The following is a 27,630-nucleotide window of genomic DNA, read 5'->3' on the forward strand; positions in this document are numbered from 1 at the left end:
AAGACGCGTTTTTTCTCTCCCCTCCGAACGATTTCCAAAGTATATTAATCACCCAGCAAACCGTTACAGAGAGACATGCCTAGTTCTTTTGTAACAAGGTCGACCACGGCATAGCGATATGTCATAAAAATGCAGGTCCGACTGCGCGAGAAGAAACCCAAACATCAGAGACTGAAGTTTTCGTGCCGATTAATTTACCGTCGCACGAAAAACTTGAACTACGTCGCAATTTTGTGTCAAAAAGTACTGCGGCGGGGTGTAGTCAAGAGCTAAGGCGCTTTAATATTTTCCATGCTTTCGTTTCAAAGTCTCTCTAATTTTTTTTTCTCCTCCCAGTTTTAACGAACGATATCAAAAGAGAACTACGTCTCACGTTACTAAGCTTTAAGCTGCAAGGCATCGCGGTGTTCTCTGGTTTGGCCTGTTTGCTGCCTCTCGGCGTTGCGCAGCCACTGCAATAAAATAGCTTCAGCGATTCCTCCAGAGCTTAACCGAACTACATATTGCAGCGGTGCCGTCTTTCTGCGCAGCAGGGCGTTTACGACCTTTGAAGGTTGTGCAGCCTCAAGAGAATGCGGACCGCGACGTAGGTACACCGTTTTTGCAACCACTGCCGCAAGGTTATTCGGTGTCATCCTCTGCAGGACGGTGCGTGCACCGCGTAATAATCGTTTCTTACCTACGACGTTGCTCTCGTGATTCTGCAAAGGGGCGCAGCGAGGCGAAATTCCGAAGCATCGGAACTCCGATCGACCGTTACCACGGAATTTCCGATGGTCTGTTTGATGCGAACGAGCTCTGAATGTCTCAATTTTTCTATAACCTCCGGGGTCGTTCGTCTCGGTGTCTTAACCCTTTCGTTCATACATTTTTCAACTCAATATTTTTGCCTAAAATTTGTTACCCGATGGTTTTTGGGGTCGTTGTTCAAAACTCTGAAGTCGAAAATTGATAATTTCTAAATTCAAGATGGCGGATCCGATATGGCGGACGTAAAATCTAAAAAACTATCGAAACTCGACGATTCTGGCCGAAACTTGTTACTCGGGGGTTTTTGGGGTTATACAAAGTAACAAAGACCCTTTTAAGTTGTAAATAAACTGTGATAAGGCTAGCAGATGAAAATTTTAGAGGTGTAACGTTGAGCATCCCACTGTAACTGAAAGGGTTAAGAAAAATCTTCCTGGTTCGAGAGAACGATTTGGACCTTTCAGGAATTTGACTTGTCGCAGGTTTGACTATTTGAAGTCTTGAACGCAAGGCACGCGGCGTTTACGGTCACACAGCCGGAGACAAGCTTCAATTGGCGACAGACGCCGGAGCGCCGATAGAATGGCCGCAATGAATCATGATTGTTTCTCAGATTGGACCTTGGGCCTGGAATAAGATCGCTGCATCCATGAATGATTTCAAGATCAGATTTATGTAGGTAATTGCTCGGTACTTCCGAAGCCGAATTTTGCGGTTAGATTGAGCCTTCGATATTCGGATACGGTGCAACTGTCGAACTCTCTGGAACACCATTGTTTTGATGGGGGACAAAGAGTCATATAAACAATGATGCAGAAAATATGGTTGTCCTCAAGCTAGTCCGAAAATATTTTCAAACTTATAGAGATTATCAGTTGTGGTACACAAGTTGTATTATTCGTTTGCAAATGCTGCAGGCTGTAGGCACGAGCCACTAGGCCACTAATATCACATTTTTAATGGCACTGAAAATAACACCGTTTCACAAATACGCCAACTCTGCATTCCACGGCCCGATTTCCGTATGTTTATAATTGTTTTCTTTCTTCCCAAAGTAGCTCGTAAAAGGAACATCGTTTTAGCTTGGTGAATTACCGTCGAGTTGTAAGACTTTGGGTGATATTAATCAGTTTGGAAGGAAAAGTATGCGTGAAAAAATATTGGAACAAGAACCGCGACCTGTGACAACGTCTCGGAGTAGAAACAAAGCGGGAAACCATGCTCGAACGTGTCTTTTATAATTCGATACGAGCTGGTGACCATGAAACGTTTACGGATAAATAGCGATTAGGCGTGAAGCTGGGTAGGTACTCCGTGAGCAAAGCGAAGTCTACGAGGCTGCAAAAAATAGTCTCGACTCGTTGTCGGTGAGCCGATTGTTAATCGGCGTGCGATTAATCTCGGATCATGGCAAAAGCCATGAGCCGTAAAGACTCTCGCGTCAATTGACACCACGCTGTGATACGCCCGGTAGTGTTATAAATGAAAACCCGTGAATCCGTCAAGAACGGTGCAAAAAGAGTGGAGAGGAAAAAAAGAAACAAACCAATCATGCTTCGCTTGAATTATAACAATCCGTGTAAAGAAAACGCGTAATTGAATAATTAGAGCTGCAAGCAAAAACGGAGGGCGGGTAAAATAGCTCTGATCAACGAGGCAAGAAATTATCGTACGTCGAGCATATTTGTAATACATGCAGATTATACTTGCGGATTATAACGAATTGAGCAGATGTCGATTCTTCACGTGTCAGATAATGTCACGTTATCTGACGTATCGTTGCTGTGCACGTGATTTGGGATTTACGATCTCAGCCGTGCAATATTATACTCTGTATCAGACGGATGATATTTTTTATCTTTTTATTTCAGTCCGAAGTTTGTGAAGAACATGATATACTAAAAATTCGTTCGAGACGGTTGAATTGGCGATATCATGTATAAATTTATATTCACCAGACCTATTGTGAAATCAAAGTTTATCTGCGAGTATAATATTTCAGTCTGCAGGTATTGCTGAAAATACGCTAATTGAAAAATCCTAAATCGTTAAAGTATACTGACAAATAAAAGCTGGAGCGATGAGCGAACAATCACCATAACGAATTACAAACGTAACATCGGAGAATAAAGCGTCTTCACATTTGTCCACGTTTCAACGCAGAAAGTTGACGAAATCTATTTATGAACAGAAATGGATAACGAAGCGTATGATATTCCAGTATATGTCGGTCTTCAGAGACTGGTACGAATCGAAGCATGAATTTTGACTTTGACAGGTTGTCATTCGGCCTGCCTGGTACCGAAGGTTCGAGGGCTTTGTCATCGTTCTCCAATTGCCGTGCACCAACCGTCTATATTAACTTTACAATCAGAAGCACGCAATTATGGTTATTAGCTGAAAAATTTTCCTACGACCTTCCGTATACCGGATGTAGTATAGGTACAAGTATCCGAAGAGTGTATAAAATATTCGTCACGTATAACATCAATTTGTAAAATATCGTATCGACCTTCTTCTTACATATACCTGCACACCTATACTATTCGTGACTAGAAAATCCGAAGCAATCGCGTTAGACGTTGATATCGTTCGAAGCCATTCGTCCGTCGAGCTGAGAAGTTCAAGGTCACGCCGAGTTTTGTAATCGCGTGCAAAAAACAGCAGCTGCTGTCGGAGGAAATCGTACGATCGTTATAACATCGGGGTAACGTAAAAATAACTAAATTGTACAAATAAACGAGCGGCTGAAAAATAAATTCGCGCACTGCGTGGAGATGAGAGTAATTGCACCATGCAACGATGAGCGATCCGAAGGCCTTTGCTGCACTCGGGTCATAAGGTCGAGGGTCTCGCCATAATCGATAGCCTGACGTGTTGTCGGGAAAATTCCGCTCGGAGGCAACGTTCCATATTTTCCACCTCCGCGCTCCGGTTCCCAAAGTTTCTGGAAGATGCACACGTGCCACGTTGATTATGCGCCCCGGGAATCCGAAATAATCCGCAAATTCGGAACGCCGTCCCTTGCGACCTGGAAACGACCTTTGGAAGAAGAGCGAGGCTTGATTTCGGGGACGAGATTCTCTCGACTCGACGGTTCTTTGACCCCGTACTTGGAGGGAATGAAATCTCTGTTATCAGCGCGAATTGATGTGATTCTAGTCAATTTGCGGTAGAGAGAGAGAAAAAAAAAGAAAGAAAATAAATAAATAAACAAGTAACGACTTGCTTTTTATAAACACTTAATTTTGCCGAACGCAGAAATATCCGGTTTTAGCATTTATTGTACAAATACACGTGCTCGAAGGCATGAATGAATCACGCGGTTACATTCATTCTACGCGATATTTTGTAAACACGCAACAATCACGTGGAACGATATTTCTTATCTGGCCTGACTGCACTACCAAATTTCTCATTGTCAATAATAATTCGCTTACGTATTATACGTATAGGCTTCGATTCCCGGAATAAAACAATCGTATTTTCAATTCACACGGCGTTATAGAGTTATAATTGTTTGTTGAGAGTGTACGAAACCGACTTCGATAGATTGATATCAATGAAGTAATAACGCCTCCGGCGGCATTGCGATAGTCGATTGCTTATCTTGTAGAAAACGGTAATTGATGGGAGAATTTTACAAAAATTTCTTGGTAACCGTCAGAGAATAATAGATAACGATATCCTATTGCTTCCTGTGTGACTCAATCGATTTACAGTAAGTGCTTGAAAACCTCATCTTTGAAGGTATAACCGACAGTTTTGACCGATCGGTCTAATTTAATAAGAACAACGAAGTTGCTCGTTTGTTATTTTATATTAACGGCGAGTACAAAAACGTCGGGATGCGTTACGATATCTTTGTAGACTAAGTCGCATGATACAAAGCCCTCCCCCCCCCAAAAAAAAAAAAAAACGTATATCGAGGCTTAGTTTTCGTAACAATTGGCGTCTGAGTGAGAATGCGAAGACATGCATATGACATCTGTAAGTTTACAAATGTAAGAATAATCGGTATATCGATAACCGCGTCAAGAATGTCACGAAAAAGTACACGAAAACTTGTAACGGAATGTTTCGCAATCATTTCCAAACGCGACAAAAAACACTGAAAGCAAAGTTGGACCAACGTTGGGCAAGAATTGCACCATGATGATAATAATCCTCACTCCGTCGCGCTCGAAATTTATGCATTTGGGGTGTGAATCGTTTAGGCCTGAAGATGCAGAGGCCACGCATGCAACGAGCGATTCCGAGTAAGGAAATATCGAAACATCGCGCATACCGGTCGAAAAGACGGTGTAATTACTGATCAAACAATGTCTAGCCATTTAACGTTCCGAGTTAAATACCGATGCAGATATGCAGTCGCGTCTTAATTTGTCTCTGATTATGTTATATGGAAGTTCCGATAAACGATACGGCTGCGCTTTGTAAAGTGCATTATATATATGTATATACTGAGCGCGACTAAATTTGGAAATCACAATGTTTACAAGGAAGTATCAATTAGCATACAGTCCGGAACAAAAATCGAGCTAAACATAGAAATAATGTAAATAGTGAGTTTAATTAACGAAGAAAGTTTCTCCTAGACTACAGAGAAAAAAGAAATCAAAAAAAAAAAAAAACCGCGGTGTAACGAATTCGAGTAAAGAAAATTCAATTCCAAGTTACACCGTCTATACACGAATAATGACATTATTGTCCCGTTTTTCGGATTGTAAAAATAGTGCGATTCTTCAACTGTTGTTCTACGATACACATCGTACACACTTTTTGTTCTTTGTGTTCGGGCAAAATAACGAGGCAAGAAATCTGGGAGGGGGAATTATCGAGTTCGAGATGTTGTTCGGTGTCAACGCGGCTTAATTGTTAAAGCCAACCAGATGCGAAGCGCGGTGTTATGTGCGTATAAATTAAGATGGGACTGAGAGAGCAGAGAAGGCCTCGTGCAGCATTGGCACGTGGTTGAATGCACAAAAATAAACTCTGTGAAACCAGAAATAGAGATCGTAGCTGTTGCATCTCGCGCGGAGGAGCGACGCAACGTGCCGCCGTTGGAAGAACTCATCGCGCTAATTACCCGCTACCAGCTTCTGCTAATGACGGCGGGACAAAGAGCAACATTTCCACGTTACACAATAAGGCGGAATTTTTGCGACCGATACGATACGCGTGACTTAATTTCAAATATAAATGCACTGTACGATACGATATTCGCAAATTGAATGATTACATAAATTGTGCGAAAGTACCTGGCTATGTGGTGGATAATTTTCGCGCTAAACGGTGTTGAGAAACGGATTCGAATCTGCGAGCATTGCGGTAAGTCGACGTTGTTGAAATTAACGCCGTATCGAGAAAGAGTTTAGTTATCACAAGCGGGTTATAGTTGGACGATAAGTGAACGTAGTTATTATGGGTAATAAAAATTTAGCAAACCCGGCTAACGAGTTAATCGCTGGATAACGAGCACGACATTACTTACTTAGTTTCGTGTATTGCACTTATTCCAATCAACACGCGCGCAATTTTTACATGTTAGGTATTTGAAATGTTCCGAAAGCGCCAAATTTCGAATTGTTTTGCGGCGAAACTTGAAGTAAAGAATTCAAACTTTGACGAAACATCCAATTTTGACGAAGTTTTCAATTTCTCCATTTCTTTAGCTCGCTGGAAATATAAAGAAACCGTGTGACTTTTATCGCACGTTATACATTATATGTGTAGGCAGAAACTTTTAGAACCGGCTCTTTGCGGTCTTTCCCAAGCTTTCATTCCGCATAGGAGGAAAATATCACCGAGATAAATATAATCAGTTATACAGTAATATCCCGCAAGCTTATATCAGCAGATAATATTAAACAACTCTTTCACGTATGATGAACAGTTTACTCAAGTTTCACAATTTTTTCTCCCGCTTTAGGTACAACACTGCGAATTTATTATACGAGTCGTTATACTAAATGATTTTCCAGCATCAGATCGTATATCGTGTTGAACACGCATATCTGTCATGGGTACAATATCAAATAAATTTTTCATCGCAATCTATAGCGTGGGTTATAAATATTTACTACCAGTAGTTTGTAATTAATTCTTTTTTCTTCTTTCTTTCTTAGCTGTTAAAATTTTGACGCATGATCGTTTTCTTCTTTTCGCAGGCTTATTATACACAGAGGCGTCTGTAGCCAGGATATGTCTAAATGCTTTAATCCGATGGAATGTGATAATTTCAGTTTAATCTTTCGATAAATCCTCGCTAGCCCGTCTCTGGTAATGAATATTCAGAATTAGGGGTGCCCAAAATATTCTTACAGCTATCTGATTTATTCATATCTTCTCCGCCAAGATCCGGCTCAATTAGCCTGTGACGACTGAAACAATTTTGCCTGCAGTTTAACCGCTGCTTCTTTCTTCGGGTAAAGAATTCAAGAGCCAAGTTTTTATCCGCACAACGTTTGCTCCGGAGAACAATGAATTATAAGTCTTTATCACCGCGATAATTTCGATGATTTATCTGGGCTTAGTTGTCTGATGGAGTGTCAAGCTTTTTGACATTCGACCGCAAAAGACGCGCGATAAGGAATCTATGAATTGGCGCACCGTAAACTCATTTTAAAACTTGTGAATGATTCAGTGAGAAATATTTATCGATGTGACGTTTATCGAAACGGCAATTCTGAATGGTTATAAACCTCTTTCCATCTGTGCGCGCATATCGCACTATATTTCATAATTAAAACATTGATCAGATTTCAGAATCGATTTCGAATAGATCTGGCTGATTGGTGTAAAATTTGAGGAGGATACAACATCGATTGATAAGCTATCGAAAAGGCGATCTCCTTTCTTCTCGACCGGATTTAAAAATCTCCAGTCTCGAATATAGGTAAATCATGGATAAAAAAGATATTCGATCCTCTCGCATTAACCCAAAGTTCATTGCATGGCATTTGTGTAAAGATGATTCTTATGTACACAGCGATCTTAAATTATTCACGTTTGTTACGCGCGAATGTTGACGGGTGAACTCATTCATCACGGTAGATAAAATCGCGAGTATATTTTAAAAAACGTCCGAGAATAATTCAAGAAAATTACGATCTCATAAACCAGTCGACAAAATCGTGGAAACTTTTCGCTCCTTCGTCCAAAAAAATATAATACAAGAAAAGAAAAACAATTTTCCTCCGCATCTAATTTCCACTTTGCGGATAATTTTGCGCCTGCGTTGCAGATGCTTACTTACAACGGAAATGGACAGACAACTCCGTCCGAAGCGAAAGGACGTTGACCACTTGCGTCCGGAGTTTCGAGATGCGTGCGTTTCTTGCCTGATGCGCAAAAGCGCGTAATGACTGCTTATCAACCATGAGAAATGATTAACAAATTTATCCTCGCTGTGCGCAGTGCGCGAGTTTTTAAAGATTTTACTCAATTGATGTAGGACGAATTCCTTCTCAAAGTCAACGCTAGGTCAACGACTCGCAAAGTGTGTGTACAAAATACGCGATGATACTGTTTCTGTATGAATGATTGATTGACCGGATGTATTGTCGAATAATGAATTCCTCTGATTCCACTATCGGACGAGTATTATGTATATATATATATATACAAATTATATATATATTTAATTGTTTCGTTGGAGAGATTATTATCGCTGCCCTGCGAACGAGATAAACATTGTTGTTATACGCGCTTATTTATATGTTACGTAATGGTACGGTAGGTTTTTTGATAGATTTTGTTTCCCACAATCATAACTCGCAACGCTTCAAGATATTCGCGAATTAAATTTTGCGAGGGAATTAAGAATTTTAAATCTGCGAAGATCGATTGCTTTGTTCGCTCTCGTCGTTCGATAACTACTTTTATATAATCCCATGTGGGGAATCCACTTACGCAAGTATGTAATTGCTTGAAATTGATGGCAAAACAGTTTAACAATAATAAAATAAACAGATTTGCCAGAGGTATATAAGTGTATATAATTAAGCACGAAATTTGGACATCGTTCTTAATTATTACAGGCAGGGCTTGATCCTGGTCTTGTTCAAAACAATTCTCCTGGACTTTGAGCTCGTCGTCAGAACAGTCAGAAGCGTTGCGAAATATTTAGGTTGAACGACACCGCGTCGCCTTGTTTCAAAATTCGTTTCCTGATTCCTCGATACTTTTGTACACTCGTCGTCAGGCGTAGATTCGATCAAATTCCATGAACTCGCTTCGGAATCCAAATTTCGACCTCAATTAAGATGCGATCGATACTTTGAAATCCGATCTACGACGAGGACTGTATTAAACGTTAAGTACAGGCTGTTTCTTTTACGCAAAGGATTCACTAGCAAAAATAGACTAGTAGAAAAACTTTTGAAAAAAAATTCGCCGTCAGTTCGCAGGCATGTTTTTTTTTTACCGCGCATCATAAAAGGAAGTCCGGACACATTAATGCGTTTGATTAAGAATAATTGCGGACGAGTAAAGTAATTCTTGTTATAAGGGGACTTGCAAGGTTAACGGATTTCATAGCTAAATTCAGCATTCATCTGTCGGCACGCGATCCAGCGCTTACGATCTTGGAAGTTGATCGTTTGTGTTTTGGACTTGAAATTCACGATGTTATATAAGTTCAAAAATTCGAACCGCCAAAATTACACGCTGGTTGTTTATTGCCCGATCAAAAGTTCGCTTGTCGATATTTTGTAACGAAATTCGCGAGGACTGTGATCCGTTAATTAAATATTATTTTCCTCCAACTCAGGTACACGGTTCGCCCTCCGGCTAATATACGGTACGTCATTCAGCGTTAAACTCGACGCCGTCAACGCAATAATTATACCGTCAACTAAAATAATCGCAAATAGGTTGACGGTCACGTGCTGGCTGTGCGTAACGTCGTGTTACAAATGCGTCTACATAATTCAGAGAGACGCGTGGATAATTAATACGTCACGACCTGTAGGTACTTCGCGAGAAAGTAAACATGATTAATAAACGCGTTTACATCTTACCGACGATACAAATGCGCGTACGTACAATGCGGCAAATTTCCGTCTCGAATGGCGAAAATTTGCGTCGATGAAAAATGGATTAAAATCCGATGCAAGGGATTTCTTTTTCATCGGTCGGATAATTTAATTTCAGGCCGATTCCGCGCTCGTATTAATATTAATTAAGTATTCAATTTCTGAGTCGGACAGCGTTGATTTTATGCGTGATACGTAGACGGATGACGTAGCTAGACGGCTTGACCGCGTGTCAAACCTTCGAAACGATCACGTGGACGCGTTTATTACACACATGCACAAGTTTTTCTTATATTTATTTCATCATTATTATATTGACTTTTTTTTAGCGTTTATTTATCCTCTTTTTTTCAAGTACGTTTTCTTTTCTCTCTTTTCGTCACTCGTACCTTCAATTCAGAATCTCTGGGAATTTGCGAGGTGATTACCATCTACGTAAGCGCGCTATGTGTGGTCTACCTTCCGTGAATAATAATCGATGGAAAATTATGTCGGGACATCCGTGTGTACCGGCATGCATATTTATGTATTTAGGTACGTACCTATATAATATTCCCCTAGGTACTTGTTTCGAATAAACCGACGATAGATAATTGTCTTGCAATTATTTTTAGCATGAAAAGTTGCTCAAATCAACGGAAAACTACCGCAGAGAAATTATTGTGAGATGAGAGAACTGACATTGTAGTTATAATTGCAACGATTTTCAAATTATCTGACAATGAGGTTAAAGACGAACTCGTAAACAACTTGTTTTTACAGCATTTGAAATTTCTTAAAGATCGGATGCAGTGCGTTGGAAACTATCCTAACAAGTCCCACTTTCTCACTCCTATATATAATATTCTCGGTTTCACATTTTTCTTTTTCCGGTTCTCGCACTTGGAGAGTGATTGATATTTTTCTCACAACTGAATAAATATTATACGTACCTACTTCCACACTGCGGATGAACGTGATATTTTTTTCCAGGAAAAACATCTCACGATTCACCGCGATTAATTTAGGACAACGAATAAAGATGGAAAAATTCGTAGAAATGCGTCTCCAACAGCGAGAGGTGTGAAGTCATCGGTCAAGCGTATTAATATTACAGATTTCTGACGATCTGAGCCGTTTCCCACGAAAAGAATTTTCCTATGGACGATTTTTCCACCACAGAAATTATTCATGCCTGCGGAGAGTTTTAATTTATTGCATATATCAACTGCCGATCAATAAATTGGGAGATTAAGACTATCTCGAATTTAATTTGAATGTCCGATGCATGGAAATACGAGATTTAAGCTAATCAGGAGATTGACTGGTTCTGCAAAAAAAAATAAAAAAAAATAAACGGTATTCATGACAGTAACGTCAACGAAACGAAACCTTGAGAAAATCGGTATTTAGAAATTTAATAATGATTTGGCAGGTGTGGTTAAGTTTGCAAAATGCGACTGTTTTATATTGTTGCTGTTTAGTAAAGATCAGACAATTCAAAGACCGCAAATAAACGATGTTTTTCTTCTAAAAATGCATCGTCACATCAATGCCACGAGCTTGAACATGAGATTCGTGAAAATTCTTCGACTCGACGAGCAGCTGAAATATGCCCAAAACGTGCAACAAGAAAGAGGGTGAGTTTAATTCCGGTATACGGACGTTAACTCGTCGGTACGAATGTGCAGAAAAACAGATTCGCAAATCTGGAGATGCATTATTTACGCCGCGTTCACGTCCCCTTCACATTTTTGCGCATCTTGTAAAATTTCATAAGCAAAAACGACCGTCTAGCCGACCTGGTCTCTGGACTTGAAAGCTGACGTCGAAGTTTCGAGGAGAAATACTTGAGAGTATTCACTGTGTTCAAGGCCGAAGACGACTCTGTATTACAGTAATTGAACTTTAAGAGAGGCATGAAAAAAGTCTAACTTTTCTACAGACCCGCAGGTTCCTTGGGCCGATTCGACGAGTCCGTATTAAGGTCATACAGTATTCCTGCCTTTACCGACCGAGCAGACTCACCCTTTTTCTTTCTATATTTTCAGGGTTCAAATTTCGACGGCGCATCGTGTTTTTTGCAGCAGAATTCAGGAAAGTTGGAGTATTAAATGAGCTTAAATATGTGTATATCTGTATTCGCAGAAACCACAACGCATATTATGAGCCCTGGTCATGTAATTGCCGGGTCGTCATAGTTCATTTATTATTACTTCGTCGAAAAATACGGTTTCACGTACTTTTAGTACCGCAGCTGTTTTTCCCCACCGGCTGTAAACTTGAATATTATACTTGCACCAGTTTAAAACGAGTTCTTAAATTTGCGAGAAGATAATATAATATATCTTGGAGAGTTAATACGTTTCGTGAATTCGTTTAAAAATCTATTAGGCTTCGCGTTATTTCTTGAAACCGTTGATCGAAATATGGGGCATTAAGAATTTTTTTACGCCGTTGTTTTGCTGCTCCGAAACGCAATTACATTTTCTTTCAAGTCTTTTTATGATTAATGTTTGTTTCACGATCTTCAAAAGCGTTCGGTCAAACGATTATACTTCATTTTCAAAATTTTGACAAAAATCTCGACAAATTCCGTGCGGAAAAATTCTCATTGATTTTTAATTTTTAAATTTCACTTCAGGATACCGTTTTATATTACCAACAAAGGAAAAAGAAAATCTGAGTGCATTCCAGAGCTCGACATCGATCAAGTTGGCACGGAATGGCCCATAACTTGAACTTGTACTTAAAACAACGGTCGATTGCAATAATATTTCCTTGCATACGAATGTCCTCGTAGGATCGATCGAGGTAATTTGACTAAACGAATGAGATAAAATGATGGTAAAGGTGTATCGACGCATCGTTTGCTGCGCAATTTCAATGTTTCGAGCCAACGGTAAGCAAACCGCGACGTTCGCACGATCGTCATCGGGTTAAACTCGAACGTTTACAAACGTCGTCGTTTCTTTTCGTCAATATTGTATCCCGACGTCATAATCTTCCGCGACGACTCGCGCTTGCGTAAGTTGGTAGATACACGGTACATACGAGCCGACAATATGCATGCCGAGTCTGCAAATCTAACGCCTCTGCAAACGATCATGATAATAACAAACCACCGTTTGTTTTCCCTCGGTTTTTTTGCACGCTGCTTTTTTTTTCTTATCCTTTCTCAAATTATCCCATCTGCACGAGCCCGTCTTTAAATGCGCGCGTAAATCTCGAACCGTAGTGATGTAGAGGCAATAAATTTTCAATTTCCCCGAAAGACGATCCTGATTCGCGTCGTTTGTCTTCGTTTGATGTCTGCTTTTTTCATGTGGTTCGTTCGCGTCAGGTGTTGATTACGAAGTCGTGCATGCACACATATACCTATATATATAAACATAAATAGCCTCGTTGTAAAATTACTCCCGATCGTGACGATTTTTTGACGAAATCAGTTTACCGACATCTCTTTATCATTGCTCGGTTTATTGATCAGAGGAAGCTTCCGAAAGTTGATGGATATCTCTTGACGCCGTTTGTCACTAACATATAGGCCTGTTCGATAAGGTCCTTGTACACAATGTATACGTACGTGCGGTGGTTTTATCTTTTATTACGTTGCTTCGCTACCCTGGCTGGTAATTTTCCTCGTACATTTTTTTACTGCGCGATATTTATACCGGAGGATAAATTTTTTTATTTCAAAAGACCAACGTTACATGCGTGCTGTGCACTTACTTACGTTACATGTTTATACGATGTATATATTTATCCTATAGTTGCAGAAGTCTGTTTCAACGAGAAATATTATTATCGGTATAACGTACAGGCGTGGATGTGCAAACGTCGAGTGAAAGTAAGTTGTCACTTCGGAATATAGACGGCGATACGGACGAGCAAAATAAAAAGACGAGGAGAAGGAAATAAATCTATGAAAACAGAACATGGCACTCGGGTGTTGCAATTTTATAGGTCGGATATTATACGCGATTTCGTAATGCCTGAACGAACAACCGACGGGTCACGTCGTTTGAAATTTCCAACGTTATCATTTACAGGATGCGGTATATAATTCATAGTTATATCTTCCACATCAAATGAGGAAATTTTTTCTTTTCCTTGTCTTTTTTTCTCGCCAATCTTTATACACGTGTAAACAGATAAATTTTTTCGCACGTAATGTAACGATGGTTTTGAACCCGAAGGCCACGCACTCAAGGCTGGGAATATTTTTGACTACTGTTTAGAGAGAGAGCGTGAAAAATTAAAAAAAAAAAACAACAACTATTTACAGAACCTGCATTTTTGCAGTTCAACACTGTGTAATACCTGCACGATGCAACGCATCCATGTAACAATAATTTCAAGATGTTTAGCTTGTTGCGAGATCTTCAACGGAGATAACCGGATGATTCATAGGTAACAGGGTGCAAGGTCGTACCTATTATAATGAGATGAATAAGAATAACTAATTATCCCGTGCTAATTTTGTATTTATTGTTTACTTCAAGATTGAATTTATGCATTAATTATACATTTGTTAATATTCTTGCGCGACATTTTGCAGATCGTCTGCTGCACGCTTGAAATTTGCCACAGTCGAAACTTTCCTCTTTTAGATAACTAAGCGTGTATAAATAATATAGGTACACAAGTATATGTACCAAGAAGTTATTTTACATGTTTTATTTTTTTCTATTTCTCACCTCCACGTGACTCGTGACGCGAAGGTCACTCCTCGCGGAATATCGCGGAACATAGATCTCGCGAATTTAAAAATACTCGACAGAGCTCGTCAAAAGGGTAAGGTCAGTGCTATTTTCGATCGTTCTAAACCGAATAACTACCGTCGCCACCGACGTTGACAATTACTTACTAGAAACACGTATCAAAGAACCGCTTGTGCTTCTATCATACGTACAAACAAGAATTTCCATTGCTCTTACAAGGTCTCATTGTCGATAGTTTATTATTATTATCAGTAGTGGGCGAATGCGCAATTGATCTCATAACCGATCGGATTTACAAGCTATAAGACACGCAGATTTTACAGTAACTTCGATACATCTTTATACAACGTAAAATAAATACTCTCACGAAGTTAAAAAAAAAACAAAAAAAAAACAAAGAAAAACAATACGGAGAAAATAATTTTACCACTGAAATACGAATGCAAGTATTGCACGTTTTGAAACCCTATTTCCGTGGGACAAACCGCAATAGCTGCCGGTTGCGGGACTCGGGTACCAAATGCAAGGAGAAGAGCAGTTTGTGTAAGTGCCATGTTCTAGGTGCGCAAGAATAGCCGAGAGGCATTTTCGAGGCGTGCAGTTTCACTCCTGTAATGTGCTCCTGGTGCACAAACATAGCCTGCTCGAGATGTGCAGCTGCAACGGTAGAGAAGTGTGACGTGTGATAAGCGTGCACTAAAATAGCCTGCACCGTACGTTGCAGTGTCACAAACGTAGCGGCGTGGCGTGTAAACCGATAACAGAGGGAACCGTTGGACCGTATACGTTCGGTTGAGACTAATTTTATCATCGACTCCACTGCACTCGGTGCACTATATTTTTTACTGGAGAGAGAGAGAGAGAGAGATAGAGAGAGCCGTTTCACGACACGATGTAGCGTTGCTGGTGCATTTGCAGTTGTCCAAACGATCCCCTGCGGCAACTCGATGCACGTCAATAATCTCTGTTTGTTATTGCACGTGTGTATTTTATACTTTGCGCAATGATTTTACTAACGAATAACAAGGCGATGATACGCAAGTTATTTTTATGATCTTGAAGAAGATTAGTCTTTTTTGATGAAAACGATGTAAAAGTTTAAAATTTGAGGGTAATAATTCTTTCTTTTACTGGTTTTCTATATTCTTTGTACACATTCACTTATCTAATGACTTTTTAATACGAGGCTAACCGCGAGTAATGTGATTTTCATTTTAGAATTTTTGTAAAATTGTCAAGTAATTTATTATTTATTATTATTCCATTAGTTTAATCGATTTCGTCGACTGGAAAATATTCACTCGTTGTTTTTCGAAAATTTCGTCACGTGGTCGGATTAAATTTTCCTTTAAAAAAAATATCGCGCTTTGATCGAGCTAAGACGGCTTGAAGAATCCTTAGCGTTAAAGCAGGGAGGATGGAATTTTTTTTTCATCCATCCTACTTTTATTGACATTTTAGTGCGTCACGCACTCGGCGTCGTAAGAATTCCTTACGTAACGAAAGATTACTCAACCTGTCCTAGTCGTCTAAATGAGTTTCGGTTACGGATGTGTTTCTAACAGGCTTCTGGATCATTTAATCTCCTTTTATGATTTTCCCTCTAAGCCGCAGCGACCGGGTCTCATAAAAACGCGATTTTCGCCATATTTTATCTACAAAGCATCAATGACGTGGCACATCATGCATGCCGTTACTGTGCGCACAATAAAATGCTCGTACTGTACGATATGGACGCCTCGCAATCTCTGACTGTGATCTCACTTCTGCGGAACGATATTTGAGGCAATTTTGCGGGCACCCGCTGATGGTTCGCCGGATGAATCACATGGAATTTATATTCAATCTCAGACAGTGTTCTCGGGATACCGATTCGTGCCCCCCTTCTTCCAGTATAAGAAACTATGAAATCATCTGGATTATTTCTCACTAGCTAATAGTATAAATAAAAGCCGACGATTAATCTTTTCTAAAAACGATGGAGAGAAGAAAAAAAAAAATTTCCCGTTGCACGTTATCGGTAACGGAAAAAAAGAAAACGGCATATCATTTTAAAATGGTTACCTACACAGGTTTTATGCAAAAAAAAATGAGGTACCGGTTTTACGCATACTCCATAATCCGTAGGATCATACACTTTGAAACGCGAGCGTCGATTATTGTTGGAGTGTTGTTGTTTTTGCATATTTTAATTATTCAAGATCACGTTTAAGTCGTGCGCGGATTATCAGTTCACGATGGTTCATAAGATCACGTTCCTCTGCGCTGGGGGTCTGATAACCTCATTGCGTTAATGTTTTTCGTGGAAAATTTTCGCGACTTGTCTTATTTGCGTATAATATAATATGTACCCCACGGGTCGTAATAGCTGTATTGATCTATATTTAGACGTACGATTGCAAACGTAACGATAAATAATTTGCACACAATCGGCGGCGTTCTGCGATTGCTAACCGGGTATATGCGGCAAGGAGCGAGCGTATAACATAACGATTTCAGGTCAAATTTAAAATTCGTGTTTCTCTAATCAGGGGTCAAGATATACATTAGATGGCACTGCGACTCGATTCCATTCCGTCGACATCCAGTTCAGAGGAGCTTTGAAAATCTTTTAGCACATTGATCGCTGCAGTGGATGTTGAAATTTTCGAAGAAATGAAAATGAATAATTATTATACTTGTATGTTGAGGTAAAGGTAGAGGTGCAGTTGCGTTTAAGCTTAAAATTGTGTATAACTTGACTTCGAGGAATTTTCAGTCGCCTTTTTGTACCTGCGTTTAATGCGAAATGCATGTCTCGTGCGAATAGCGCGAATCGCGCGTGACAACGCACAACGGACAATAGCGAGAGAAAAGGACGAGGACATGAAAATAAAGAGGGCAAATGATCGCGCGTGCGGATTATGCTGTTGCACATATTCGCAATTTCTTTTCCGCGCGTGGGTCGCGGAATGACGTGTAAAGTAATGTTGCATACTTCAAGCATGTACGTTTAACGAGGCGCAAGGATGATTACAACTTACTTTTTTCGCTTCCGCGTTGGAACAATGCGTTTTAATAATGATTACGAAGACAAAATGAACGGCGTGATTACGCCTAACTCTGCTTGTATTTGTATTTGTATTTGTATTTGTATTTGTATTTGTATTTGTATTTGTATTTGTACCTGTACCTGCACCTACCTACTTAGTTATGCTGTTTCTGATTATTGCGAAACGTACACAAGCCTGACCAGTAAATAATTAATTAAGGTCGAACGGAATTGAATCAATGACGAGGAAAAATCTAATCACGATTGTTACATAAGCTCAGCATTGTCGCAAAGTAGACACGGATCACGTTACGCCGAGTGTGCGTATGTGCGCAGGTATGCACGTATCTAGAGTTCACCATTCAAATATCGTATCGCAATATTTGACTGTGAAATTATGGAAACGTACCCGGAATACACGGTAGGTGTGCATGGACATTGATATCTTCTTTTGTGTTCTCGCTTTGTCTACCATCTACCGTCGGATCGGAACACTCCTGTGTCGATAACGTAGCGATTGAACAGTGAAAATAGATCGGTCGGTAAAGACGAGACAACGGTGCTCAATTGTGTGCAACGATGTTACGTAAAAGAGTTTAAGTTGGTGTGAGCTCGGATTTCGTAAAATTCCCCAAACTTCTACCGACAACAATTGTATTAGAATAGTGATTGATGAACGATTATTCAGATGGATAAATTTTGAAGTCGAATGAAGTAAAAGTAGAAAATCACCGACGTTTCATTCAAAAATCGCATCGAAGGGGTCATTTAAACGCTTATGTAAAGTCTCGCATTGAGTGATTGGAACTTAATCTACACGGTACACTGTCAAAACAAAACTGAAAAGACGATTCAAGTGCAATTAAAATCAGGGAGCTTTCTTTTTGAACATTTTTTGCCTGATTGGTATTCGCTGAAAACTGCGATTTGAATCGATATTAATAAGCAGGAAATTATCCAGCATCGAAAGAAATCAATTCGTGCTTCCGACAGTGTCGTTTAGTCCAGCTTCGATTCGATGCAGAGTTAAATCTCGATTTCCAAGACGACCTTTGATGGTCCAACGATATACAAACCGAAGATGAACAACGGCATTACATGTATGCCACGTTCTCAACATATGCTTATCAAATAAGCAGCTGCACCGCCACATATTGCAACTCGGTTAGAGTTTTATCGTCAGTCTGGATGGATTTTACGATAGCAAGTTGCTAGTCTGCGGGGCGGTAAGACGATCTGTGAACCGTGGCTGTGATACCATTACCGTATGACTAGTCGTTTGCGGATCAGGTTCGCCAGCTCTGGGAACTCCGTGATCAACTCCCATACCCACCGCATACATGTGCGATTTTTCATGCGAGTGTCACACGTGGCAAACCCATACATCCGAAGACAAGCAAGCTTTCCAGTTCTCCATCTACCGCCCTCTTTGTCTCTACGCACTCGAGCTAAACGCGATTTCTTCGTCTCTCTCTCTCTCTCTCTTTCTCTCTCCATCTCTCTCCCATCCTTTTTCAGTTGTCATCTAAAAGATCTTTCTAAACTTGGTTGCTACGACAGCGTGTGTTCGCCTGCGTATGCGTCGGGTGTAACGATCGTTTCGAAGGCCGTACTTTGGTTTGTGGAGCGATTTGAATGTGTAATAGACACTAAGTAGATACACGGGAGGATGAATCACGGGGCAGGAGATAGATCCGATCCTCGTGGGTTTGACTCTATGGATAAAACGGTCATCAAGGTCGGTCACGTTTCGCCACATGCTGAAACTGTTGGCTCGCGTTTGGTACAAGCTCAACAGGTTCTGCACCCTCGTTTCGTTGGGGGGGGCTATTCTTGAGGCTGTTCAACGGCTTTGTACCGTATAACTTCGGCGCATAATCTATTCGCGCGAAGAAGAAGAGCCACCGAACGGAGACTTGGAAGACGTGCGAAACGTGGCGTAATCACGCCTCGGCCTCGTGTCATAAATATGGAGTTCAGGAACGTAAGTCTAAACGTTAAACGGTAATTTAATTACATAGTTGGCCCGACATTCGAAGCCTGAATCAGGACCACTCGTTCGGGTAGTTGACCGTTCATAATTGAACACCCGTTGTTACAGGTGGTGGAATAATACAAGGTTTGTCAGGATGTATCGCTTCCGAAATATCGACGTTTAGAGAGATTAAAAACGTGTGGTTATTCCCGAAGGCGATTGATGCAGCACCGCAAAATGGTTACTCCAATTTGCCAAATGGTCGTGGTTTACGATCGGAGGACGAAACCGTTTCATCCCATAAATCAATGAACCGTGCGAATGTAAAAGATCACAGTAATACATAAATTTTTATATCGAACGAGACGCTGGGCGTTTGTATACAAAACGCTTGGGAGTGTACGTAGCGCGACTTTCCTTTTGAAAAACGTATCACATCTAAACAAAAACTACTTTTGCAAAGAGACTGAACATTGTTTCACCAGCTCCAAATTCCGTTTCCATCCTTTATCAAAACTACCTCCATGGTATAGTCCGGAAGCGAATATCGTTCCGAGCTCTATAACAGCATGTATACCAAATCAGAGATGTTTAACGAGCAGTTGCATCCTGCAACTAGGAATTCCGAGTGCAGCATGTAATCGTGCAAAACCCGTGATGATTGTGTAAAATCGGGCGTAACGAGAGGTCAGATTCGCGGACTGAGGCCACCCAGCGAGAGTAGAACAGAAGGTAGCAACATAAGAGATTGAATCCGATCCAGTCGGTACACACAGCAATTAGTTGCCGGTGGTCTATCATCCGAGAAGAGGTAGGTGTGGGTAATGTACGAGGGTACATGAGATAATATCCGAGCGCAAAGGTGCAGACTATCGCTGTGCTCTGATGTCGTCTCTGCTTCCCTGCTTCAGACGCAACATCAGCAAAAAGGAGGTTGATTTATCCCGGCGTTCTCTTTCCGTTGTTCCTTTTATCCCTCCTTCGCCATGGATATATACATGCACCGTGTATCTACTGTTACACAATATTATAAACACTCGACGACGCAACTCAAGTGCATTGCAGCATGTCGTTTTCGACCCGGATATAACGTCGAGTGTTTGACATCCGAGTAGCACGCGCGTTTATTATAGATACGAAGTGCGAATAGATGTAAATTATATGTATAGAGTTTTTGGTTTCAAGAAAGTGGGTCTCAGGTATACGCACACCGCAGATTCCTCCAATCTTTTTACGAAATTTTATACCACAGGTCACTTCGCCTAAGAGGATGTATGAGATCATGATATACTCTGCGTGGAAAAGAGGACCAACCCTGCGACAGCTGGTGGATTTCCCAGGCATGGGTTAGAGTGGTTCAGGGTTCGAGAAGGGGTGGAGAATAGCGGGGGCGATGATTCCCGTTTCGAACCGTAAGTCCTGGGGGTGGATAACTAAATCCTGCAAAATAATACTCCCCCTTCGTCCTTAGGCGAAGAGGTATAACGCTGAACCGATGGAACCGTAGGGTAGAAGAGAGAAGTTGGAGTTGTTGTGTCTGGCCTTCCTGACCATTCTACATGTACCTTGTGCGGACTATAATAGCTTAAGTAAATGTGTAAACACACCCCTGCGATTGGACAAAAGTGCAGACCGTCTGTCATAAGGTATGGATTAGGGTCCACCGGCATTGTCGTAAACTCGGAGGCAAAGCCCTTACGTCACGTCCCCGAAGACAGCTTGACAATGTTACACCCTCGCCGTGGAATAATTCATGTGAAACGTTAGCATCACACGTACACGCTTTCCATGATGGAAAGTGTTCGAGAGGAGAACAGGAAATTGTACGATGTCAAACGTTGTATAATATGAAATTTGAATATGCATATTAAAGTGGAAAAACTTACAGGCTGTGATGCTGAGAGTGACGCTCCGATCGGCGGACGTGTCGATGGATGGAAAGTCCGGGTCATCCAAGTCGAAGGAGACGCTCTCTTCGAATTCGGTCATCTCGCTGCTCGAGGAAGTCATTTTTTTCCGATTCCGGTTGGCGACGAGTGGGACGAAGTGCTCGAGGTCTTCTTATAGCGCGGCGTGGGATTATCTCTGCGACAATATAAAAGCATTCGTCACGTTGAATGAAACGTGATGGATAAAAAGAGGAAGAAGAGAGGCATAAAGAGCGAAAGAACAACCTTGCCGGGGAGGGACAACACTGGAATGAAGCATGATGTAACTGTATACAGTGACACTGCAACGACGATATATGAACATCCTGCTGAGTCTCTTAGAGTCTGGATGTCGTCTGCCACTGCCAGACTGAGTAACTCTGACTCCACTATTTGTTTACCGGTGTACGAAACGATGCACTTTGACATCGTCTGGTAGAGGTTCGCAACCGAAAAGAGGGCGGTTTCATGATTTTTGCCCCGAAAAAACAAAAGTTTTTCTCACTTTGTCATGAACTTTTGATAATAAAAATGAAATTCAAAAGGGAGAAAAACAATCTAAGTTTGTCGAGACTAGAATCACCTTTTAAATGCCTTTAAGTTAGTTTTACAGTTAGATAGTTAGCGGTACAGTTTTCAACTCTTGCGGCTCGTTCGAATGTAAATAAAAACGTCACACGGATGTCGACTTTTCTTTCTTTTTCTTTTTCTACAGTAGTGGTGCGTTATAGCTGATCACATATCATTTGAGACAACATAGTGCCTGCTGATCCAATTCAAGTGTGCGCGCGTATATCAAACATGTTGGTATCATCGAAGTATTCAACTGTAAAAGTTTTAAAAATCACTTTTAAATCGTGCCACGAATGCTTCGAATGCTGGCGTATCGCTAAGGAGATTATCGGGAAATCGCGAAACTCGAATGGTTGAAACCGGATTTTCTTGGTTAGGAAGAACAAACCCACTCACAGGTGTATTATGTGGGATTTATCTGGGCCGCAGAGATGAACTTGTGCCGACCCTACCGCAGATACCGAGAGTATAATATGATGTATATTGGTGGAATATTGGTTTTCTCCATCGATTCGGCAAAGTGAAAGAAAGAAGGAAAGAAGGAAGGAAGGAAGGAAGGTAAGAATTGCAATTATTTACTTTCTACCGCCGGCTGTCACAAATATCTTGTTTCTACTTTTTCTTGACTCTCTCTTCACCCGCTGTCAAGTTTCGGTTAAAATTGGACTCGTTCTTATGGTCGACGCCTTGCTAGAATAACCAATTATATGCCACGTTCGTATGCATAGGATTCAATTAAATATCTACTTTCGATTTACAGATGGCACCAGAAATCATTCGCCTGCCAGTGTGTAACATCTCGATGTCTAAATTAATTTGGTTGTTAGAGAAGCGAAGAAACCGAGTAAATAAAAAATTCTAACGCAAAGACTAAAAGTATTTGAGCTTCCTGTTCCGACTCGCTCAGATGTCAATGTACCATATCTTACACAAACACACGGACGAGTAGAAAGTGAGCGATCGTCGATTTTTATCAGTCTAATGCTAAAATAAGCCTCGACTTCCTGTATACCTGCCCGTATCTGTATAATGTTACACATATGTGCTGTCTGTAGCCGTAAATGAAAATGTAAACATAACGTGCCTGCACGATCGCTAAATGGCAAAATGCATGTGTTAATTTTATGTACATTCGGTTGAACCTTGACTAGGTAAGAATGACTCGCTAAATCTCATACATAGAATGCCGAACGGCAGCAGGAAGTAAACCGATAATGCGCTCACATGCGAAATTGAATAATAAGTGCGATAAAAATTACCCTTTCATGAATGCAAATATGGATATATTACACGTGCCTATCACGATCGCATACATTTATTACCATAAAAGCAATGCTCGGGTAAATTCAGTCGCTAAATTGAATTCACAGACCATGAATACAACTTCGTTTTTTTTTTTTTGTACCAAATGATATTGGAATTTTACTGATTTTCATTCGATCATTTAATTTTCCGTTTGAAAGTACATCACGTCACTTTTTCCCCCTAGCGAATTGCAGCCGGTTGAAATGAATTCAAATGTGACATTGACAGAATCATATTGCACAGAACGCAATTTGTAATTTTGTCGGAAAATCTAATAATTAAAAGATCCCGCAGAACTAAAAACGCAGTAATTATAGCTGCTGCCGATTCCGTTCCGCAGAAATGTCAAACGTAATTAACTCTAGAAATTCGTTTCTTTTCTATTTTTTTTTCATAAAACGAAATGTCGGTTACATAACTCGCAGTTTAAAGGAAGATTTATCTTATACTTTTTCTTTTCGAAAGACATTCGAAACTCTATTCCGCACTTATATAAATGACATAAGCAAACGTGGAACTAAGATGCGTATGCATAAGAAACGAATACACCGAGGTATTCGGTATTTTCAACTTTGCATGCAAAATCGTTTTGTTCATACAGTATATCACATCGTCTACCTGACGGTAAATTTACTACGTTTCTTACTTCTATACCTGCAACATGGCTCGGAATCATACCTTTGCATACGACACACATACACAGACACACGAAGTTCAGAAGAAAGGATATATCCTGTTATGGACACAGGCCGTGTTCGTAAATTGACTGCCAGTACTAAAAATTCCCTAGGACAGAGACAGATCTGTCCATGAACTTGGCAGCGCAAAAGAGATGAAAGATTGCTGACAGTACTGTCAGTCAATTTTCGAACACGGCCACCTCGACGCACTTCGGCACTTCGGCACTTCGGCACACGCGGTTACATTTTACTTTCAATTTTCCGGCGCGTTTATAAACGAGACTCTAGCTGCATGGGGATAAAATGATGGAACCTGAGGAGCTGCTGGCACGCATCTACACTTCATGGGATCGACTGACGTTGGTGCAGCAGCAGTCGTGTACTTTTTTTCCAAAGGTTTGGCCTACGCCTCGTTTCACACGTAGACAAGCCCACTCACCCGAAAAACCGCGGGGAAAAAGAACGAGAGAACCTCCATCTGGTCCGGAGAGCGGTAGATGCTATATCCGCATAATCATCGTCAGCGTCCGATAAGCGGAGGGTAAGTAACTACACGGATGTTTCCGATACTTGTATTCTTTCCTGCGTAACATCCTCGAGGGTGGGGGTAAAAATACAGAATAATCAAAAAATCGAAGGGCCACAATATCGAATTTTTAAAAGAGGGAAAATTTGATATATAAAACTTTAAAATGGTCGAAGTCCAAGTATGGAGATGTAAAAGATTAGAAAGGTCAGAACGTAGAATACCAAACTGAATTCCTCTCGATAATATAAAATCGTATACAGATTCTTGATTTTGCTGTGCCATGTTTTGACCTTTCTATATTTCGTCTTTCTACGCATTGACTTACTACGTGTCTAATTTTCAGTACTCGAGCTTTCCAAATTTTTAAATTCTACGAATAAGATTTTCGCGTCCATGAAAATTTGATATTCTGGGCCGTCTATCGATTAGCAATTCTATTTTTTTATTCCTACCCATTTTCGAATATTATCGAATGCAGATTGACTCCGGTGGTGAAAGAAAATTCACGACACCGTGTACATTGAAGCGAGAGAGGAAGCCGCGGCGAAACACTTGTTGGCTTATTTTCCCTCGCCTCTATGTTGGATTCTCCCATTTCTATTTCCTGTTATTCCTGTATGCAGGTATAAGGTGCGGTGTATCGTTGTCAGATCCGATTAATGCACCTTCGAGGACTCGCATCGACAGTTGTTGAACCGGGTACGTTTTTACAAATGGTTAACTCAAGGCTCGTTCCGATGGAATAATGTCACGCCGAGTTCCTTGAGCTGTATTGAATGCCAGTTGCACATGTATTATACATCGATTTTATCGAAACTTTGAATATGTATTATATTTCACCATCCGTATAAATGCAATATAACGTCTCTCTCTCTCTCTATATGCGTTTGTCCTTCGAGTCAGATCCGGACACAATACGAAGTGAAATACATGGGTATGAATATCTTGCGCAATATCCGCTGTATCGTAAAATTCTTTGTCAATGCTCACTGATAAATACGGGAGATTGAAATGTCGTTTATCAAATTCCTTGAGCTCGGCGAGAATGTGATAGGAATTATCTTGTATCTTAGTATCAGTGCTGTTAAACACGTTATGTAGGTATTTGTACCTAACTACCGAAAAATATTCACTTCTACTTAAATTACAAGTTACAACTCAATTAGACGGTACATTTAACATTTTCTCAAGAATTATTTTCCAAAAACAGTCTATTTTTACTGAAGCAACGAGCGATATTTTCTTCCCATTTTCTGTCATTTGCACTCCGCGTCAATAACCTTCGTATTTTCTTTGTCGACTATCGTACCGTTAATTTCGCGGTGATAATTATTCCCACCCTTTCACCTCCTCCGCTGCGTTGTTTAACGGTAAATGAGACAAAACTATTCTCGGGTTCTCATCCCGAGGTCGAACGAGAACTCGTTACTTCGGAAAGCTTGAAAGTAAAACGAAACGGTGCAGGGCTGTCGGGTCAACGTCATTCATCGCCTTATTTCGTGAATGAAAACCCTTGTGAAGAGGTTCTTCTTCTTTACTGACAACTAGCATGAGCGCCCCGAAGTTTGGAAGGGAGAAGATAAACTAAACAAACAATGTACATATGTATACCTATAAGGTACAACTACGCACCAAAACCACGTGTAGAAAGAACATAAGACATAACACGTTAATGCAGTACCACACTTGCATTTACGGATGTGATACATACTTAGAAATGCTGCTGCGTCTCTATGCATGAGAATACATTTTATACAGGGTGATTCGTCCAAAAGGGACAAGTTTCGGAGGGTAGCCTAACAGCAATGTTGTTAGTCGAAATTTGATACATGCATTAAGCTCTTCCTAAAGGACGAAACGAACATTTGTGTCATACTTGTTACGCAGTGTAAAACAATCAAATTTATTGCGATTCGAAGATTCTGGCGCCTTGAAATCTGGTAAAAAGATTCTTTATCCTTTCGCGTCTATTATTCATGTACACATCGGGAATTTATGGAAATGGAAGAAAGCTAGAAACTCGGAGTTACACGAAATCTTGTATAAAGAAATTCGCAAACAACCGCATCTCCAGATCAGATGTTTAATCTCAAGTTTCGTTCGATAATCAAGCTTGATCAAAAACACGATTGTTTTCTTATCCGTAGTTATATTCTGATAACAACCGAATACAAATCAGTGAAACATTCGTCCTTAGCAAGTATTTTCGGCTGGCTCACCAAACATCGCCCACTCTTCAAGCACCCTGACCATCGTCGTAGTCTCCGATCAAGCTCGATGTACCGAAACGTCAGATAGTAAAGAAAAAAGTGCAAATACCTGACGGCAAGGGCGCGACGTCGCTGTTCGATTTCCGTAGTGAAACAGCGAGTCTTTGTGCTTGTCGGGGAGTCCTGCGGGCGGTCGTTAATCCCTCGAAAGTTCGGTGTACCCTGTTATAGGTACGTTGTATGTTGCTGTCGGGAGCGGGAGGCTATAAACGCAAACGAGGGAGAGACACACGTGGGTCTCGGTTAGCTGCTGTTGCTGCTGCTGCTGCTGCCGTTGCGAAGCTCGCTCGTCTCGTTCGCGTAAACTGATTGCCGAATAAACCCCTCAGCGATCCGTTTCTGGACGCAGGTCGACAGTGTCACCCCTTCGACGTCTACTACGTGGCCTAGCGGTGACAACCGAGTGCTGTAGCCAAGGAGAAATACGTCGAGACGTTGCGTTGTCGGGGGGAATAGACACGCGTACTTCGACTGACAGATGCCCGCGGCTCGCGTCGTGCGGAGCCGGATAGCAGCCGACGCAAAACACCGACTGAGCACAACTGAGTGAGTGCCGGTTACACTCGGCACTCGGAACCACCTCGGAACTATCGGTTTAATCAAACCAGCCGAGAGGCTTTCAAGCATCGGTGGATACGGCATCGGAACGCAGATGCGCGATGATGTCTCCGGTTGCATATTCCTGGTGAAAATTACTTTTACGTTTCTTTTTTTTCTTTATAAATTCTCAGAGCAATTGGAAGATTTCATAAAATATTGTACAAAAAATTGTTTTCCTACAAAATTGTAATTACTCGTACACACTTACAGATTTTCATAAAAATTTGTATTTCTTTCAGTTAAAAATC

The 27,630-nt window shown here is 40.8% G+C and overlaps 1 protein-coding gene across 1 annotated transcript in view; it reads right to left on the bottom strand.

The window, feature by feature from the left end:
- The window catches only part of Pino (Pinocchio), a 60,401-nt gene extending 33,091 nt beyond the window's left edge, over positions 1–27,310 (bottom strand). Inside the window, exons 1-2 of the mRNA XM_046635972.2 lie at positions 26,832–27,310; positions 21,384–21,582 (exon numbers count right to left, since the gene is read on the bottom strand). Coding sequence (XP_046491928.1) covers positions 21,384–21,507 — 124 coding nt within the window. The 5' untranslated portion in view covers positions 21,508–21,582; positions 26,832–27,310. The remainder of the gene's footprint in view (positions 1–21,383; positions 21,583–26,831) is intronic.
- Positions 27,311–27,630: the final 320 nt, after the last annotated feature.

This window comes from Neodiprion pinetum, chromosome 1, assembly GCF_021155775.2.
Source record: "Neodiprion pinetum isolate iyNeoPine1 chromosome 1, iyNeoPine1.2, whole genome shotgun sequence".
Classification (NCBI taxonomy): Eukaryota; Metazoa; Arthropoda; class Insecta; order Hymenoptera; family Diprionidae; genus Neodiprion; species Neodiprion pinetum.